The 20,008-nt window shown below is 40.4% G+C and overlaps 1 protein-coding gene across 6 annotated transcripts in view; it reads right to left on the reverse strand.

Annotated features, from left to right (window-relative positions):
• Positions 1–20,008, reverse strand: part of RIPOR2 (RHO family interacting cell polarization regulator 2) — a 103,101-nt gene that overhangs the window by 31,717 nt on the left and 51,376 nt on the right. For all 6 annotated transcript variants that reach the window (XM_061593646.1, XM_061593683.1, XM_061593655.1 and 3 more), the window contains exons 5-8: positions 18,280–18,303; positions 17,431–17,484; positions 14,168–14,317; positions 12,101–12,164 (exon numbers count right to left, since the gene is read on the reverse strand). In XM_061593646.1, the coding sequence (XP_061449630.1) occupies positions 12,101–12,164; positions 14,168–14,317; positions 17,431–17,484; positions 18,280–18,303 (292 nt within the window). The remainder of the gene's footprint in view (positions 1–12,100; positions 12,165–14,167; positions 14,318–17,430; positions 17,485–18,279; positions 18,304–20,008) is intronic.

The following is a 20,008-nucleotide window of genomic DNA, read 5'->3' on the forward strand; positions in this document are numbered from 1 at the left end:
CTTCTTACCAGGCTCTTTAACTACAGCTCGCCAAGAGAGATAAAGAATCAAGCTCCAGATAAAGCATCTTCAAATAAGGAAAGCATTTGGCAACACCCTGCTATGGTAAAAGCTTCCATGTTACAGCCTTCCTCCATATGAAGCTTTGTTAAGGTTGTATCCTTTGAAATGGGCAACATTATGCAGTTCTAATGTGAGCAGAAAGAGCAACTAAACTTTCTCTTTATGTAATTTAAACCACAACAATAAATGAAACACAGTGAGCATTTTTCTGTCAACTTCAAAATCCCCACAATGCTGAACCAGGCAGTGTTTTCTTTTTTTTAATCAGAGTTTTCCCAGTGGTGCAGCTCTCTGTATGAAGGGTAGAATTTTCTACTCTGTGTGCTCTTTGCTGGAATGAAAGGGTAAACCCTGCTCAGATATATCAGAGCACACATGGGCCTCTCTTGGGGTGCACATGTTCAGGATGTCCATGCTAAATAACAGACAGAGGTCAGAGAAGGTTCCAATGAAGATCAAATAAGTGACAATTCCATTTGCAACATGAATAAATTCTATACACACTACCCATCCATCCCTTTCACCCTACAAAGTCTATGCATGCTTATGAACACTTGTTGAGGAGAAATTTTGGTCTTATTCTAGATGCATGATGTTCAGCAAAGGAAATGGACATACAGTTCACACACAAAAAAACTTTATGGCTTAACCAACATTAATAAAATAATCATAAAACACTTGACCACATGATCACACTGACATCACAGATACACTGGTACATTGTGGACAGCTTGCATCACTGTAACAATTGGAGCAGTACTGACTTTCATATTACACACACACACAAGTTGCTGAATTAATATTTTTAATTATGGAATCAGCAAGCTTAAATTTGTGCAGATGACAAGTGGCCCAGATGCATAGAAACATCAGGAATGTTACTATATGGCAGTCTTTCCCAACCAGTGTGCCTCCAGATATTGTTGGACCACAACTCGCATCAGCCTCAGCCAGCATTGCCAATGGTCAGGAAAGATGGGAATAGTATATGGCATACTATTATATAGTATATGGCATTCCAATATTTTGTCCATAGGTGGCAGCAGTTCCAAAGCTCTGTTGACCAATTTTAGTTATTTATTTAAAAGGCTTTAGAAGAATATATCCATTTGTGAGCTACATAAAAAATAAATAACTGGAGCAACATCACTGAAATAACATACTATGAAGCAACTTTGTACCAGCACAATAGCACTGAGAAAAAGATACTGTTTTTAATCAAGAAATATTTATCACAGAAAGTCCTGTGTCCAACTCAGAAATAGGACTCATATCTCCTGAGTCCCAGTATTCTTAATTCATGGGAACTGATTTCCTTTCTGTTTATAGTATTTGTTACAGCAACATTATTTGGGGTAACTGTCACTCTTATCCTAATGTCTGGTCTAACATATCTTGACACAATTATGCCCCATAGCTTCATTCTGATTGCCAAGGGGATCTCTTCCTTTGCCCATGAACATAAAACACTGTCTCACCTGTCTTCCTGCACTGCTCCAAATTCCAGAACAATGCAGCCCTCTTTTGGGTTCATATTACCTCCCACTTTCTAATTTATTTATTATTTATAAATAATTTAAATTTATTAGCACTCTGCTGTTGGCTCCATCTCCCTTTCTGATGCCTTAATGTAATAACTCGATCTCTGCTGTCCATGTATCTGTAAGCACAGAGGCTGCTACTGAGCAAATGGGCGTGGGATAAAACAAATGAAAGATGAATAGCTCTCAGACATTCCCATGTGAGCCCAAAGTGGCCCTACACCAGTTCACTGTGGAGCTGGTCCAATGCACATTTTACACTAACAAAAGACTTACTTATGTTGGGGTTAAATTGAAATCCCCAGTGCTTGTAAAACTATAGTTCACTTGTCCTATCTAAACCAGCTTGGGCTTTATGGGAAATAGAACCAAAGTGGCCTTTATTTGACTTTTGATATAAAACGTCGGTTTATTTCCTGGTGACCTGACCCTTACCTACATTCCAGTGGCTCGCATAATAAAAGCCGGTTTAAGCTGGACACGTCCCTACTATGCATTTCTGTATCACATTTATGCTTATAACCTTGCTTATTGTTACTAATGTGCCTTGCATAGGAATGTCAAACGCTGTTCCAATGTCCCACAAACCTTGACTTGTAAAACTCCTTTGATATGTAAGCAAAGTAATATCATGTCTGTCTCCAGTTTAGGGGGCGCCTGGTTGCAGCTGGGCCTCCCCTCAATAGTTGCCTTTGTCTGCTCCTGCATAGTGCTTATCTCAAGGACATGCGAAATATGCAGACATAGAGTCTAAGAGATAGTCTTGATGTTTCCACTTTGTCCTTCCCCCTGTACCCCTTTACCTCCTTACATATGCCCCAAAGCTATGACAGTTAGCAATTGCTTCTTTTGTATTTTATGACGTGAACCCGATATTGTAAACTTCGGGGTAAGCCTATATAAACCCTTGAACACCAATAAACGAGGTTCCCATGCTGGCCTGCTTCGGCTTGTAAGTATTGGGTCCCCTTTGCAAAGGTTTTTGTCTCGTGTTACTTGATCTCTGATAGTGGGTTCATTTGCACTCAACTCCGCACTCTTCCCGGGTGTAATAAGCGAGTTGGGGTTGACAGGGCGACTTGCGTGTTGGGTTTGGACCTAACAATTGGGGGCTCGTCCGGGATCCCTTGTGCGGACCCCCTTTTTGCCATTGCACCCCTTAATTTGATAACAGGCGCCACGAGAGAATTTTCTCGGTTATCAATAAAAGCGGGCGGCTTTGACATTTTGGGGATAAAGCACAGTTGAGGAAAACCCGCTATCAGACGTCATGGGAAATAAAGGGAGTGTGCCGGTAAAGGACAGCCCTTTGGGAATAATGTGTATGCTGTGGCAAGAGGAGGACTTGCCTGTGCGTAAGAGAGGCCTGAAAAAGAGAAAGATGATTGAGCTCTGTGCGGTAGCCAGACCGCGGGTAACTGCAGTATTGGCACCGGGTGAACGGTAGCCAAAGAGTGGCTCCTTTAAACCCGTTCCTTTAAGAGGAGTAGGGGAGCGGATTGAGGTAAAACATTCAGATTAATTGCATTTCTGGCTCCTATGGCAGATGGGAGTGCAGAGATTGCAGGGTTTTTACAATGCTGAAAGACAGATCTTTGACCGGTGAGGCCCCCCCTCCAAGTTATTTTTCTGAGGATGACTCAGAGAGAAGAATGATTTTAAGTCGTTCTATTATGCTTTCCGCGCCAGCGCCGCCTTCCAGCCCCGAAGGCGGGGCTCCTCGGCCGGCGCGGAAACAAGTCTCTTCTGATTCAAGTGCTGAGACGGAAGAGAAGGATCCAGGAGAGGGGCCCTCAGGGGGGAACGGTCACGCGCTTGCGAAAAGGAGAAAAAGAGAAACGGTTATTGACTAAGGAAACGCCATTGATTGTGCGAGACCAGCCGTACCTGGACGCCCAGGGACGGGTCAGACTCCTAGGTGTGTAAGGCTTGTGTTTTCCCGGGAAGTAAGAACGTAAGAATGGTAATAGGAAGGATTTGCATAAAATAAATGTGTATGAGTTGGGTACCCAAGTGAGGGGCTGTATGCGTATAGCTTTTTTTGAGTGTATGTATGAAAGTTTTTCTGTGGGTTTGCTTTCAAGGGAACTTTCCTTCCATTACTGTCGTTCATAAATCATGCTGATTTTACCTTTTCCTCTTTTAACTGCTTGGATCAGCTGCGCTGCCCACCTGTTCTCTTAGTAGTTCTTAGCATTTTTTTTTATAGAAAGTATAGGATTTGAACTAAGCGATTCCTTTTAGAATGTCAGGGTTTCTTTTTCTTTTGTTCCTGTACTGGGTTAACTCCTTCTTCCCTTCCTCCTTATTTGATATGAATTTAGATTATTAAGGTTTTTTTTGTGTTTGTCTGTCTTGCTTGCTACAGATTACTTGTGTGCATCTTCCTTCCTGATGTAATGTTTTATATCTTCCTTATCTCAGTCCTTGCCATTGAGGAACGTTTTATTTCTTTGGAGCTCCCTTCCTTTTCAAGCTTCTTAAAATTGTTTTCTCCAGTCTGTTTAAACAGTGGGATGATTGTTTTCTCTGCAGCAGTTTTATGCTTTAAGTCTAACGTGATCCCTATGGTTTACTATGTTTTATATAAAGACGGATTGGCTGTGTTTTCCTAATTATTGTGCTGTCTGTTATGTGATTGTAACTTATTAAATATAATTTCTTATTTCAGCCCTTGCCGTTTGACATTAATCCCAATAGCAGATGTTCACAGAGGGGGGGATATTTGTCTAGAATAAGTTTTGCTTTTCATTATTTGTCAGTTATTTCTTATCTTGTAAATGTTACGTTTCTTTTGACGTGGTTCTGTTTTTTTGTTTGTTTGTTTGTTTGTTTTGTTACTGCATGTTGAGCCAGAATTACAGAAAAGGGAAAGAGATTGGTTTCCCCCCCCCCTGTTCTCTAGATCTAGCACAAACGTATTAAGCATACATCTTGAAATCAGGAGAAGGTACTAGAGTTCCTTTTGTTTAGATTAGACCTGAACCTTTGGCTGTTGCTTGTAGATAAAAGCCTGGCACAGTCAGTTTTTCTGTCAGTGGCCAAAGGGGCAAAAATAACAAAATTACTTTTGAAACTACTCTACCCATTTACCTGTATATAAAGGGAGGCAATTGTAAGTGCCAATTAAATTTGTATGTAGTGCCTTGTGGGTAGAAATGTTTTCCTCCCCCCATACACTTTGACAGGGAAGAGATACCCATGAATTAGAAAGGTTGTAAGTAAAATGAAGGATTCTAGGAAATAAGTTATTTTGATGGTAGAGGAAGAATAGTTTGAGAAATAGTTATTGATGGTAATAAGAAAAGGGAAAAATGACAGGAAAAGGGAAAAATGACAGGAAACAACAAAATGTTGTATGTGGGGTTTTTTCTCTCTCTTCTTCATCATTGTTGCTAGATTGTGGATTACAACCTATACCTGTTTAAACTTTTGAACTTGAGTAATATATATATATATATATTTGGAAGTCAACAACAAAACTTCTTGAAGGTTCTTTCTTCCATAAGGAAAATAAAACCTCTTCTTGAGGTACTCGATCCCAGGTAATTGTTTTAAATTTGTCTGTGAAATGTATGATTTGCCCATTTCCTAGATAGGCAAAACTGAGGCCACCTTGCTGTTTAAACCTAATGTGATGCCCTCTTGTGACTAGGTAAATTCATTAGCAAAAGGGGACCAAAATGCAGAGCTTCCAGCCACAGTAATTGTCTACCTCATATTAGAATTCACATTGGGAATCAATATTACTTTGCTTCCAAAACAGAAACTCATCCCCAGTTGCTCTTTGACTGAAGATGGACCAGGACTTTCAACAGGAAAATGCTTTCCTCATTGTCATACCTTGTGCATATAAATCACACTATTACTAATGAACTTTTTTCTTTTAAAATGATGTTCACAATTATAACGCATGTTAGTGCATTTATTCCTTGACAGGCACTTAGAGCAACTGCTCTACATACAGGATGAGCACCATTGGAACACCCTGCTGATTTGGAACAGAACTTAATCTATTTGTGCCACTAACATCTCTTTGTTTTGCATTCATAGCAAGAGGTATAAATCCTTTTTCTCTGCTTTCCGTGGCTACTTTTCATGAGCAAGGCTCTACATAGCCAGAGGATGGGGAAACTCAGGAGTTTAGAATATGTTGTACTGTTGTGTGTTTTGTCTGTCTGTTGCAAAAACAATATTTTGGTTTTGTCCACTTTGATCAGAAGTCTCACCTGTGGCCACGGATGTTTTATTTTTATATTTTCCTTCCTGTACTGAAGTGTTTTCTCCCCAAGGAACATTTTCCTTTTGCGTGTGTATCACAGAAGATTTTTATTTTGAGACATTTTGGACTCGATCTTTGAAGTGCTCCAGGACCAGAACACGATATGCAACTGGCATGCTATTTTCCTGTATTGCTGCAATAACAGCATAGAGGCCTGCTTCATTCTACCTAACCACAGAACTATTTTTGGGCCTATTTTGGCCAGCAACCTGAAATGGGCACCTTGTGCAAGTTTGCAATCTTTTCATACAGTCCTTTCTCTGCCTAGCATCAGCAAAAGACACACATGTTCAGTGGAAGCTGTAACTGAACATGAACAGGAACAGGATGAACTTTGTGCAAGCCATCCCACAGTGTGTTTATTTGTTTTATTTACTTGTTTTCTTTGTAATATTTCCATTGTAATATTGAATGTAACTGTTTATGCATTGTCCTTTAAGAATGTGTTGTTATTGTTTTCCCTTCATAATTTATATGTTATGGCTGTTTTGTTCTTTAGATGTTTTTACTTTTCAAATCCTTCTGAGTGATTCTGTAATAGGGGTTTACTGAATTTGGCTACTTCAGATGTGAGGTTCATCAATGTGAAGTTTTGACCCATTTGTTTATTTTCTCACTCTGTCATTACAATGGCTAGGAATAGGTAACAATTAATGTGAATGGATGTCAACACCATAAGAATCTAGGAAGATGATAGTTTGGAATTCCATCAAGATTGCTTTTCTCTCAAAATGATTAATGTATCTTATGGCTTTTTCATGCTAAGAAATGAATTAAGTTCAACTATTGTATATTCTGGACATGGGTGCATGTGCCTTAGAACATTTTGTGATTATGATGTTATTGATAAGTACTATACACAACCTATGCTAACATTTCAATAGATGCCTTTGTGGTATTAAGGAAATGTAGGATGTGATTTTCCATTTAAAGTCCCTGTATGGATCATCCAGAGAATATTAGTTAATCCAGATTTGTTTCAACACCTCAAACCCATCACATTAGGTTATGACCTAGCTGATCTTCAGACACTACTTTCTCATCCTATGTACAGAAACAATTAGAAGCAGTTAAACAAATGGGGGAGCAAGTACACTCTAGATAGCACATGATTGCCATACAGTCATTTACATTATAGATAAGCACTCACAGATATAGTAACATGGATGTATTTGGAATTCCCTGTTTGGCTGGGATAAGGATGCCAAAGAAGGTTTAACCCTTATAATGCACCCCATTGTGGTGATTTGAATTCTGATCTTTGTCTAATTAGCCCTTGTAATGTGTATCCATCTCATATGGCACAGTCACACCCTGGAAGTCAGTATTGGAGCCAGGGGGCAGAACGGTGCTTGCTAATATGTGAAAGGTCATCTGTGTACATCTGCCTTTCACATAAAAGGAGGGAGTGGTACGGCTTGGCTAACCCCGTTTTGGTTCAAGTGGAATCTAGGAGGTGCAAAAGCCAAGAGCTATAACTTCCACCCCAACTCACACATACCCCCATGGCTGGTAATGCGTTCCAGAGGTTTTGTGCATAGAAAAACAAGGGCAGAGTTAAACGCTGTCGCATAAATGTTATCTTAATCCTTGGCGGATACACCCCCATCCACAGGGAATCCCATTGCTCGTTAGAAATAGCATTAGTTTTCCTTTTTTCTTGACTAGAAGCACACATATCGGAAAATATATACAGACATAGGGGGTCTTCTTATATTGAGACCTCCCCACTGGCCTGGACTTTACAGGAGACAGGGACAACCAAAACAAGGAACACACACTTCACCACATGGATAAGTGGGAGTTCCCTTTGTTACTTAAGGAGTACAGTCTCCTTTGCTTCCTGCTACAGCTTAAAGGAGGTAGAGGAGGGCTGGGTGATAAGCGGTTTAGTAAGAGGTGAGGTCTGTGTGACCAATACATGTGATATACCCACTTGAAAATGGCAATTGGACTTTGAAGAATGGGACATAAAACAGTGGGTAAGGTAATATTACTGTTGAGATGGTAGCATTTGTTGCATTTGATTTTCCTTTGGTCACTGACTTGTTCTTTTCCTATGGGGCTTAACGGGTCGCCAAATGCCTGCTGGCCCTTGGTGGCTCTGTGAATTTTGGTCTAGCTGGCAGAAGATATTGTTTTATGTGATTATAGTAATAGTTTTTTTATTATTATTATTACTGGATGTTGTTACTTGCAATGTATTTCTAATGTTATTCAGTTAATGTCTATAGGTCTCTGAGTTTAGTTTTAGGGACCAAAACCAAGCAAACGGGCCATTCTAGTAGTATCAAAAGGTCCAGTCATACTTGACAGTTCCTTGGTCGATGTACTGAAAAGGAAGTTGAGCAGACTGACGCAAGATTGTGTTTTATGTTGTAATAGTTATAGTATTATTAATAGCTGTTTGTTGCTGTATACAATGCATCCCAAATTTAATCCAGCTTGCTTCCGCCTGCCTGCATAGGCTGATTGTTTCATTTTCCCGAAAGCCTCAATCTGCTATTCCAAATTTGATGCAATTGGCCTCAGTCTGTATAAACAAGCTCACACTGTCATTTTTCCGAAAACCGCAACCAACTTACATGGAAATGGCTTTGAGACCGATTTGGCAACCCAAGCAAGGTAATACAGCTACCTGAGAGACTAGTTAGTCTCTCAGGGCTGAAAGGGGGGACTGTTGGGGTTAAATTGAAATCCCCAGTGCTTGTAAAACTATAGTTCACTTGTCCTATCTAAACCAGCTTGGGCTTTATGGGAAATAGAACCAAAGTGGCCTTTATTTTACTTTTGATATAAAATGTCGGTTTATTTCCTGGTGACCTGACCCTTACCTACATTCCAGTGGCTCGCATAATAAAAGCCGGTTTAAGCTGGACACGTCCCTACTATGCATTTCTGTATCACATTTATGCTTATAACCTTGCTTATTGTTACTAATGTGCCTTGCATAGGAATGTCAAACGCTGTTCCAATGTCCCACAAACCTTGACTTGTAAAACTCCTTTGATATGTAAGCAAAGTAATATCATGTCTGTCTCCAGTTTAGGGGGCGCCCGGTTGCAGCTGGGCCTCCCCTCAATAGTTGCCTTTGTCTGCTCCTGCATAGTGCTTATCTCAAGGACATGCGAAATATGCAGACATAGAGTCTAAGAGATAGTCTTGATGTTTCCACTTTGTCCTTCCTCCTGTACCCCTTTACCTCCTTACATATGCCCCAAAGCTATGACAGTTAGCAATTGCTTCTTTTGTATTTTATGACGTGAACCCGATATTGTAAACTTCGGGGTAAGCCTATATAAACCCTTGAACACCAATAAATGGGGTTCCCATGCTGGCCTGCTTCGGCTTGTAAGTATTGGGTCCCCTTTGCAAAGGTTTTTGTCTCGTGTTACTTGATCTCTGATAGTGGGTTCATTTGCACTCAACTCCGCACTCTTCCCGGGTGTAATAAGCGAGTTGGGGTTGACAGGGCGACTTGCGTGTTGGGTTTGGACCTAACACTTATAAGGCCAGTGTTCCAGAACTTGATACTTTTATATCAAGTTTTATCATATATTGTTGGGATTAAAGCTCCAGCTTCCAGAAACATGGGTTCAAAATAATTTATCTGTTTTTATCCCAATATCTGCCTTCATTCCTGCTTTTTGTGAAAAGCTTGAGTCCCATTTACTGCATGGAGTTATTTGGGCACATGCCTTTGTAAAGTCAGTATGTTAGTAACAAAAGCATTGTTTCCTTTTTGGGAAGGACCATAGCTCAGTGGCAAGTCACATGCTTTATGTCCAAAAGGTTTCTGGTTCAATCCCTGGCATCTCCAGGGAGGGCTAGGAAAGATTCCTGTCTGAAATCTGAAGGAGCCACTGCCTGTCAATGTAGTCAGTACTGAGCTAGAGGAATCAATGTCTGACTCAGTATAAGGCAGCCTTCTGTGTTTCCACTGTTATGTCAATAGCAGATGCTTCTGCATTTAGTAGAGATCAGAAGAAAATAATCTATAGTCATTACAGTTCATTTACTGAAGCCATAAAAAACACCATTTGAAAAATAAAAACAAATAAAAGATTTAAACAATCTTATTTCTACAGATACAAAATGACAAATTGGTTTGCATGTTCCTCTGTTTTGAAACTCTAGGCTGTGATATGGAGGCAAATATAATTTCAGCAAGAAAGGTCCTATAAATGATATAAAACCAGAAGAAACAGGAGGAACAGTTTTGCTGCTCCTGATTTGCAACCAGAAGAAACTATTTGGGCAGCACTAGGTTTAACCTAAATTCAGGTTAATCTAAGTTGTGTCTTAGACAATTAAACTGGTATAATAGGATTAATTTTCCAATCAATGGAATCAAGAGGAACTTAAAATCTTTTCTTTCAATGTCTTTTCATTTCCAAGCTATACTTTATGACACTGTCCCAGGTAGTAGCTGTGATGGTGTTTCCTGCTTGAGACAAGGAAGCCAATACTAGAGAGCTCTGCAACATCTGCCAACCAAAGAGGAAACGTTCTTACTATGCTTCTCAGTAACCACAAGGCTTTGGTGGTGCTAATAGCTGTAGACTCATAGGCACCCTTGTACAGCCCTCATACACTAGGTAGAAGCTTCTCCTTTGAGCTCAAGGAGCACCAATGCCTGCTCTTCTGTCGGTTTAAGTTGCAAACTCAGTTGCCAACACTGTAGGAAGGGAGTAAAGCAACTTCTTTGGGTGACATAATGATCCCTGAGCACAATCCCTATACCCTACTGCCTCTGCACAGCAAAATAAAAGGGATCTCAAAACCATTCATATAGCATGTGCTGCAGGGAATCCTGTGGCACTTGGATATTGCTGTTTGCCTGCAATAAAGGGTCCATGTGTATGTTCATCAAGGAACAAAATGCATTTTTCTATTTCTATGGCATTTTCCTTGCCCTCAAAAGAAGCTGGGGCCAAAACAAAACAAAAAAGCAGGGGAAAGGGGAGGAAGCCTGAAACAAGAATAGAGATGTGAAAATGGAGATGGACGGCCTTCAAGTCGATCCTGACTTATGGCGACCCTATGAATAGGGTTTTTCATGGTAAGTGGTATTCAGAGGGGGTTTACCATTGCCTTCCTCTGAGGCTGAGAGGCAGTGACTGGCCCAAGGTCACCCAGTGAGCTTCATGGCTGTGTGGGGATTCGAACCCTGGTCTCCCATGTCATAGTCTAACACTCTAAGGCCCAGTAAAAACCTGAAAATGTTTTGGGGGGAAAAACTGTTTGGGATTTTTTTTCATTTCCCCAATTTTTTCTGGGTGTTTTTTTTTTTGAATGATTGGAAAAAAAACACAGGTGAAATGGGGAAAAAAACCCCTAATTTTTCATTCCCACCCCCCAGGCCTTCACATCTCTAAACAGGAACAAATGTCCAAGAAACCTGTCATGGATGACAGCAGACAAAAATGTCTCTTTCTATTTATGTAACTTGGTGCTACATAATCACTCCAGATATACCATGCTCTGTTAGTGAGGTATCTGTATTTCAAGGCACACATAAGATTATGTAACTTACAAGCACTTAAATACATGAAGGAAACTGTTTCATGTTTATCTATTGTAGTGTGATAGATGGTAGGTAGGTAGGCAGTAGGTAGAAAATCTCAGTGATGACATACAGTTCTCAAAAAGGACTACAGACTTTCTTCTACTAATTCTGTTTCTGTTCCACTTGTATAAATTTGATGGGTGGGATCAGCACTCTACATACTAAAAAAAATCCAAAAGCTTAATTCTGGAAAATATGTTATCCTCTCATTAAAATCTAGATAGATGGTAAAGAATACTCTCACTCTTTCTCTCTTTTCAGAAATAATTCAACACTCAAAATCCCTGGTAGTGACAGAGTTTCTTACTCAAATAATGGCATAAGAAAATGTGTACAAAAGATGCACCCCCACAAACCCTACCCCCATTCACTTTGCTCTGAAGAAGAAATGTATAATGTAATTTGATTACCCCACAGAGGAAAATCTTTGAAATATTTGCAGTAAATTCTCGATACTCCAATATGTACAATTCATTTGGTTGCTTCGAGCACAGTTGGTTTCTAGAGTCTCCATAATCAATGTGGTGGAAAAAAGAAAACAAACCTCTTATCTAAATTGGTTTGTGCTCTCAGTGCTTTCAGAAACACACACACATCTCAATGCACTGCTTGAGCAGCAAAAGTAATGAAAAGCAGGCCAATTACCTTTCATCTTGATGCAGAACTCCCCCATTAGATTTTCTAGCTCTCCTTCAATAGTACTCATGTTCTGTGTAGGAAAACAGAATACTAATGTCAATTCAACTATCCAAAACAACTATATAAAAGTGCCCTAACGTGCATTATAACTGATGTATCTATTTATCTGTCTCAAAGGTTCTAAGGTAGTCATAACTTTTGCTCAAGCATGGAGGAGGAAAGGAATAGGGAATAAATAGGTGGAAATTGCTGTTTTTCCCCCTCAGTGTCCAGGGAGCCTGGAGCCCAGCAGTTCCCCCCAATCTCTAGACTTTAGATTCAGGTTGACATCTTAGTTGTTGTTATGTGCCTTCAAGTCAATTACGACTTATCGCGACCCTATGAATCAGTGACCTCCAATAGCATCTGTCATGAACCACCCTGTTCAGCTCTGGTAAGTTCAGGTCTGTGGCTTACTTTATGGAATCAATCCATCTCTTGTTTGGCCTTCCTCTTTTTCTCCTCTCTTCTGTTTTTCCCAGCATTATGGTCTTTTCTAGTGAATCATGTCTTTTCATTATGTGTCCAAAGTATGATAACCTCAGTTTCATCATTTTAGCTTCTAATGATAGTTCTGGTTTAATGAATGTTGGAGCAAGTAACCCTTTTGTCCGCTGGGCTCAGCCTCTCAGGATTTCTAGAAAGCCACTGTCAACTGTAGCTCTCTAGTGCATGCACACACAGTGAAATACACACATGTGCATTTTCAAATGTGACCATTTATAGACATGTTTTACACCACTTTCTCTGTGGAAGTGCTTTCTGTTCAGGAATTTGGTAATGAAATAGCCCACAATCCCCCTGCTCCTGGCCTCAGACAAGGGTTCTTCCATCTTAGAGGCTTCTTTCAGCCCTTTTTGCACCTGGGATCAGTCTAGATCCAACTTCAGTCCTTCAGCTTCTTTGCCCTGTGGTTCTCTCTAGCCTGCAAAACACCTAGTCCACTTCAGTACTCCCAGACAAGTGTTCCTAAAGTTCATGCTCTTCAGTGTCCAAAAAGCACTGGTGGAATGTAAGTGAAACCCACAGTGGAGATCAGTGACACTTTCCCAGGCCCATTATCTGTTTAACCTCTGTACCCCAGGATACACCAATCGGTATTTCTTTGGTGAAGGAATACTTCCTTGGTGATTACTTCCCTGGGAAAGGAAAAAAATAGTTCTAATATCTGTTGGGTAGTTAACATTTAACAAGGGTTGTTCTCTTGTAGCTCACATTATAAGCCTCCACTCTGGACGGTAGGATGCATAAAGCCGCATACTGAAGAAGTGTCAGGCCCAGGATGCGACTCAGGAACCAGACCAGAGGTTGTAGTTAATTCGTGTTTTATTAGAGTAATGTCCAACAAAGACTGCACTTTCTCATGAAGCAATACAGGGATACAGGTCCTGCGACATTGGGAGAAAGTTGACAGAGCAAGGGGCTGCTTCCCGCCTGTTCTTTAAGAAGGGGCTAAACGGGCGCGCAACCCTTCGCTCCTCCTTAACTCCCCCTCAGGTACTGCCCGCCTTCCCCCCCTTCTCTCCTGTCTTTTCAACCGTCTGCGTGTGCGTGGTGAGGGGGGAGGCATCACCTCCTCCTCTTCTGAAGTGTCCGATTCCCCTATGGGTGATAAAGAAGGAGCTGAGGGTAAACCATCTCTCCGCCTTTCTGCTGTGATCAGCCCTCCCTCTTGCTCTGAGCTGCGGAGAAGGGAGGGCCTGGGAATGTCTGGGGGGATTCTAAAACTTCAAGGCTCTCAGGCTCCCCGTTGCTAGGCGACCCTATCTCTGGCATGTCCTCTGTTTCGGCTTCGCTCCACAGAGGGTAAGTTCCTCCCTCCTCCCTCTGCCAGCCATTTGAATCCTCTTCTGACAACCCCCCAGGAGCCCAGCTCATCCTCCCGACAAGAAGCTACTGTAGTATCAGTGGCATTTAATTCCATACTTTAGATATTCCATGATCTGTTTTCACACTACAAAAACTCAATGTTCTCACCATAATAAGTGGCGAATTCAACCTGGAGAAGATAGTGTAAAACAAATTATCATGTACCTCTGTGTATTCTTTGTAGCTTTTGTTGATTTCTGACAAACTCTCCCGAGCTGCCTTACTGGCAGGGGACAACCCAAATGCTTGTTTCATTTTGCTGGCACCATCACGGAGTCGTCTTTGGATACAATAGGCTTCAAAGAGTTCATCTACCTGATAGGAACAACAATAGCCCATTGAGATTTTTTTTAAAAAAAGGAAAAGAAAAGCCAAAGTTAACTGAAGGAAGTTAAATGAAGCAATTCAGAATATTTTTCTTTGGACAGATTGTTGTGTAAACTCCAAAGCTGATGCCATCTATGGGCCCATCCATACCTAACCTCAAAACCCGTGTTTTCCATATTCAGTTGGTGGCCTCAAGATGCATACATGTTCTGTTTGTGCTTGGATTTATATTTTAAAATCTGAATTTTCACATCCATATGCACAGGTATTAATTTTTTTTGGTCTAATTCACTTCTGCATTAGTCACACTCCTAAGTCTACCCCTTTACAGCGATTGGTCCACAATGGAAGTTTGCTTTTCCCAAGCTTTTCTGGAAGAGCGCAAAAACGTATGTCTGACTTTTTGAATTAATGTGCATGCGCAGGTTTGCTGTGTTTTCAATTAAGTCTATTGGCCTTTGTTTGCATAATATTGCAAAATACCTTTTAAGTGGAAACGTGATTAATTAAACATTTAATTTCATGTTTGATTGGGTTTTTTTTAAAAGCAATGCGATACAGCTACATAAACCAGAAGGAGGAAGTACCCTGGTTCAGTGCCGGAAGGAATAAACTGTACGGAAGGAGGAGGAGGCATGGACAGAGGGTGGGATCTAAAGTTACCCACCCATAATGCAAAAAAGCTGAGGAAGATGTCCTCATTACAGAGGTTACAGCGGCTAATAATTGGGACAGAAAAAAATAATCGGCTTACAGCAGTGTACAGGAAGTGTGGATTTAATTAGGGGAAAGTCTGAAATGGCGAGGAATGTCATATGGATGCCAGTGAATTAAGGACACACAAGGGGGTTAGATTGCAGATTAAAAGGGGGTATGGATGGGCCCTATGACTTTAGTTTGAAAGTAATTCAGCACCTTCCTTTTACAACCTCATGATGACAACAAAGGCTCTGTAAGGAATTCTCAGGCTCCTAACTATTATTGTCCTGTGTTTATCTGTAATTTGTGCAAACCTTCCCTTCTCTCATTAAGCTTTCTTTAAACTCTTAAGTAATAAAATCCCTGCTTGTCAGCTTTAGCCCCTTGAATCAATTCTCAGAATAAGAAAAAGGCATCAGTAATATGCCGCTGTATTGTACAGAAGAGGCTACTTCAGAGAAAAAGAGAACAGACAAGCATCTACGTAAGCTGGAGCAGGGCTCCTTCATCAGTGCCACGTATTGCTGACAATCTTTGTAGTCTAATATGCTTTACATATAATGTCCATACCTAAACTGGCCAGTTGGAGAAAAACCAGAAATTAAAGCCAAATCCTCTGCATCCCTAATGGATAAAATGTCTTACAGAGTAATCCGATGCATATTTATTCAGAAGTAAAACCTGGTCTACTTAGTGGAAATTGCTTAATTAAAAAACAAGATATAGATGCTTATCATATCTATACAAGATATAGATGCCTACAACACTCTTTATACTAGTACTACTATTATGCATCAGTCCTCAAAGCTCAGTCCTAATGGAAGATTCACAAGTCATTTTAAGAGGGCTATAGCTGCCATAGCACTTGAAAGTCAGGTTACCTCTCTTCATCCTAGAAAGCTACTATTAAGTGCTTTCTAGCAGTTGTAATTTGCTGTTTACTTATGTTCACAAGGGTATGGTATGACATTCTCTGTCTCTGCATTTGTCTTGGTCTCCAAGTTATCACAGACCCATCTGCTATGTCACAGAGCTGTCATTAGTTACCACATTTCCTGTTTTCCTTGCTTTGTTTCCTGTTCAGTGTTTAATTTCAAGACGCTGCTGTCATCTAGAGGAACAGCATGCACTGGTCCTCATACAGTCATCTGAGTTTTTGCTACTTCCCACTAAAAAGTTTTCAGAAGCAGTTGCTTACATTCTGGCCACATAAAACCTTGCTTCACACGACGTTCCCTTTGTTTGTCACCATGGGTTACCGAACAGTAAGCTAATATACTGAACTGAGTGTGGAATTAGCTCTGTAGCAACTCACTCTTTTTTAAAAACACTGAAATCACTTTGTTCTGAGTGGGAGGGACTTGAACAAAAAGTACCCTGCTGAGTGAAATTCTGCTGGCAGGGAACATATTATTTTGGATCTATTTTTTGATGAATATTTGATCTGTGAATATGGGAATAATGGCTGTGTTCTAGATGCCCTACCACGGAAAGTTCTGTACTTAAACAGACAAACAATCTATACTTGTTGCTATACCCACAGCTATAGAGGAAAAGGGAAGTGCTGCACTGGGGGACATAATTGCAATCTGGCCAATACTTGTATACTGCCACTAGCATAGGGTCAAACTATACCTAAATAGCTTTACATTCTGTGAATCTTTGTAGAAATGCAGATAGCAGCTGCAGAAGGCCTAATCATGCACTGTGACTGGGGGCAGGAAGAAGAGTTTAATCTAATCCTTCCTTTGGCCTACAGGATAGCTTGGCCTTTTCTGGCACAGCCTTCAATGATAGGAACCTATGGGCCATGCAATGTGTCTCTCCACACAGAGATGCAGTGCACCTCCACGCTCAAGAATCTCAGCAATACACAGGCACTCTCTCCATGAAGCCCACCCATCAAAATGAAAGGTATTTGCTAGTATTATGTGAATTAGTCACCAGTCAAAATGGGAAAGGATTAACTAAATAGCATGCACATACATTATTACTAACCTGAACTGGATGGATTTTGTTCAATGTTTGGTTAAATTTTGGAGGTTTGCTTGATGTCAGGAAGAAATGTTTCCCCAAAAGTCAGATGGGCTAGTCCCCTTGACAGGTTTTCTGCCTAGCAACCGGGTGCATGTATGGTACTAGCTAGGCCTACCTCCCCCTGCAGCATGCCTTAGGGCAGTGTGATGCTGACTTGCTGTATAGCGGCAATAACTGGGAACACGTTGCAAACTCCCTTGAATCCCCACACACTGTGTGTACTGACACTGCAAGGTGTAACCAAAATTGTCCTGAAGAGGTGCTTTGTGAGGAGATTTCTGTGGAATACAGGAAAATGCTAGACTGGCTTTTGATAATTGGCTTTAGAACAAAGCTAGAAGAAAGATGAAAGGATAGCTGATTACCTTGCTGATGTGAAACTCCAGCTTTCTCATATATCTTTCAATTGCTTTCATTTGCTGCAAAATAAATTAAAAATAATTAGAATTATTTTAATAATGGGGAATAAGGGAAGGATGACAGACAATTGAGATAAGCTGAACTGATTTGCACTATTTGCAGAACTCTAATATTCTCATGTCAAACCAGTATGACATTAAAAAGGAATACCGCCTTCCTCTCAAAAAGTGAACACTTTTAATTTCATAGTAACATTTTTTTGTAATTAAGAACAGAATCATATACTTCAAATTACATTATAACACCTAAAATAAAATTTAAAAACAAGTGAGGGTTTGGATGAAGAAGGCCTTTCAGATAGGTGTGGGGAACTTCTGGCACTCCAGATGTTGCTGAACTACAACTCTCATCAGCTCTACTAAACATGCTTATGGCCAGAGATGATGGGAGTTGTAGTTCAGCAACATCTCGAAGGCCAAAGGTTCACACCTGCTTTAGGCCAATGTCTTCTTAGTCTTTCACCAGTTTTTCCAAAAATATAGTAAAAGTGTGTTCCAAATTCTGTGTTAAAAACTCAAATACTTGTGGAGAACAACACCAATTTTATACCACAGTCTCCTTAGGCCACAATCCTCAAACCATTTTTCTTGAAATAATTACTCTGGATTGAAAGTGGCTGTTGCAAAATGGATGGATCAGGACTGACGACCAACAGCCATATCCTATCTCTTTCCATCAGCATGGCACTATCAGAAGAGTTCTGCGCTGAAAGTCCTGCAGCAAAACTTATGCTTTGCTGCCACATGATAGGACTGGACTTTATTGTAGATTTATTGGTCAGTAGGAAAACATACCTTGTCTAGATCATACAGCACCCCCTGTAATGAATGAAATGAAAGGATTAATACTACACTAGATATTCTTTCAAGGAAGAAAAGACTGTGGCTTGGACCTTAAATTAACTTAAGGAAGTTCATGGAAGGAAAGTTTCCCATCCCCTCCTACTGCCATGTAGCCACCTGGGCCCTTCCAAAGGCATCTTTGGGCAGTGTGTGTGTGGAAACTTATCCTGAACAATGTGAGATGGAGTGTGAGGGGTAGCTGGTGGAGGGGAAAATTGCCTAAATTTGGGTGATCCTCTGCTTGATTTTGAGCAGTTCCCCACACTCCATCTCCTATTGTCGAAGATGATGTCCTAGTCTCCCATATAGGCTTTTTTGGGTTGGGGGAAGGTTTGCAGGTGGCTGCAAGGTGTAAGAAAGGAGAGGAAATGTTCTTTCTATGAACTTCGCTTAGGAGCCAAGCTTACACACAATTGAACTAAAACAAATCAAGTACAAAGACATGTCCTACACAAATATTCTACAGACAAAGTTAATTCAGGAGAACTAAGTAATCCTATCAGCCTGGACAGAACATAAATGACTTCACCATTTTGCTCTGACCATCCATGTTAGAGGGAGGAAGATTGCTCCACCCACTTCATAAACAGCCTGAAGTGCACAGCAATCCAAATCCTGACCTGGGATCAGAGGGCAGAGCAATGGACTGACTGTTGTATCCACAGCCCTGCCACTCACACTGGCAAAGGCAGAAGATTTCCTTCAGGAAATCCATGGGCTTTTGGATCGCACAGTTTCAAAGCCATTTGTGCCCTACCCCCACTGCCCTTTTCATGGACTTTCATTGCCTAATGTCAGTAGGAGAACTCCCAGCTAAACCTCACTGCCCATTTGGGCAAATCTGAGGCCTCTGCCACCACCACCAGTGGTGGAACAGCACATGCATCATCATCCCCTTCCCCTCAACTCTCCAGCCACCTACATGAGGTATCAGGACTGCACTGTAAGTCTCATGATATAATAATCTATTCACCTTGGAGAAAAGATATGTGACCCTTTTGGCAGCTTTCAGAATTTTGCTCCAGTATTGTCTTTTCTCCATGCACGATACATGTTTATAATCAGTGTGAGTTTTTTGGTGATGGTACTCCCCAGTATGGAGTACCCTCTTTTTTTTCTTTGCTGCCCATGGCAACCACAGATTTTCTGACCAACACAATGTAAATGGAGCTTTACTTTTATTTTCACTCTAGTATTTAGTTAAAACATAGAGTTTTAACAAGTGAACTGAGTCTCCCTCCTTTCAGGTGCTCTAGGTTTTTTTTTTTAATTCTTTTTATTGATCCTTTGTTATTATACAAAAATTTCACATAAATAATATAACAATATAAAAGTAACCCTAATCCCCTCCCCCTTCCCTAGAGCCATTACTTATGATATTGATTTAGTGTATATGCAAAGCTGTAGAAATAAAAAGGTAAGTATTAATATACAGGTGAGTATTTTGAAGCTTGAATATTTAGTATAACATAATCATAATTAAGAGATATAAAATTATAAGGAGCTATTTAATTGCTCATGAAAATAGCTTTTGCTGATGGGGAAAGTTGTTTGTGTAGATCAGTGGTTCTCAAACTTTTTTGGTTCGTGGCGCACTGTAAGACATATAAAAAATTTCTGGCACACTTTGTGTACATAATTAAAAATATATTAATATATTTTAAACTATGAATAAAAATAA

Source organism: Rhineura floridana, chromosome 1, assembly GCF_030035675.1.
Source record: "Rhineura floridana isolate rRhiFlo1 chromosome 1, rRhiFlo1.hap2, whole genome shotgun sequence".
NCBI classification, from domain to species: domain Eukaryota; kingdom Metazoa; phylum Chordata; class Lepidosauria; order Squamata; family Rhineuridae; genus Rhineura; species Rhineura floridana.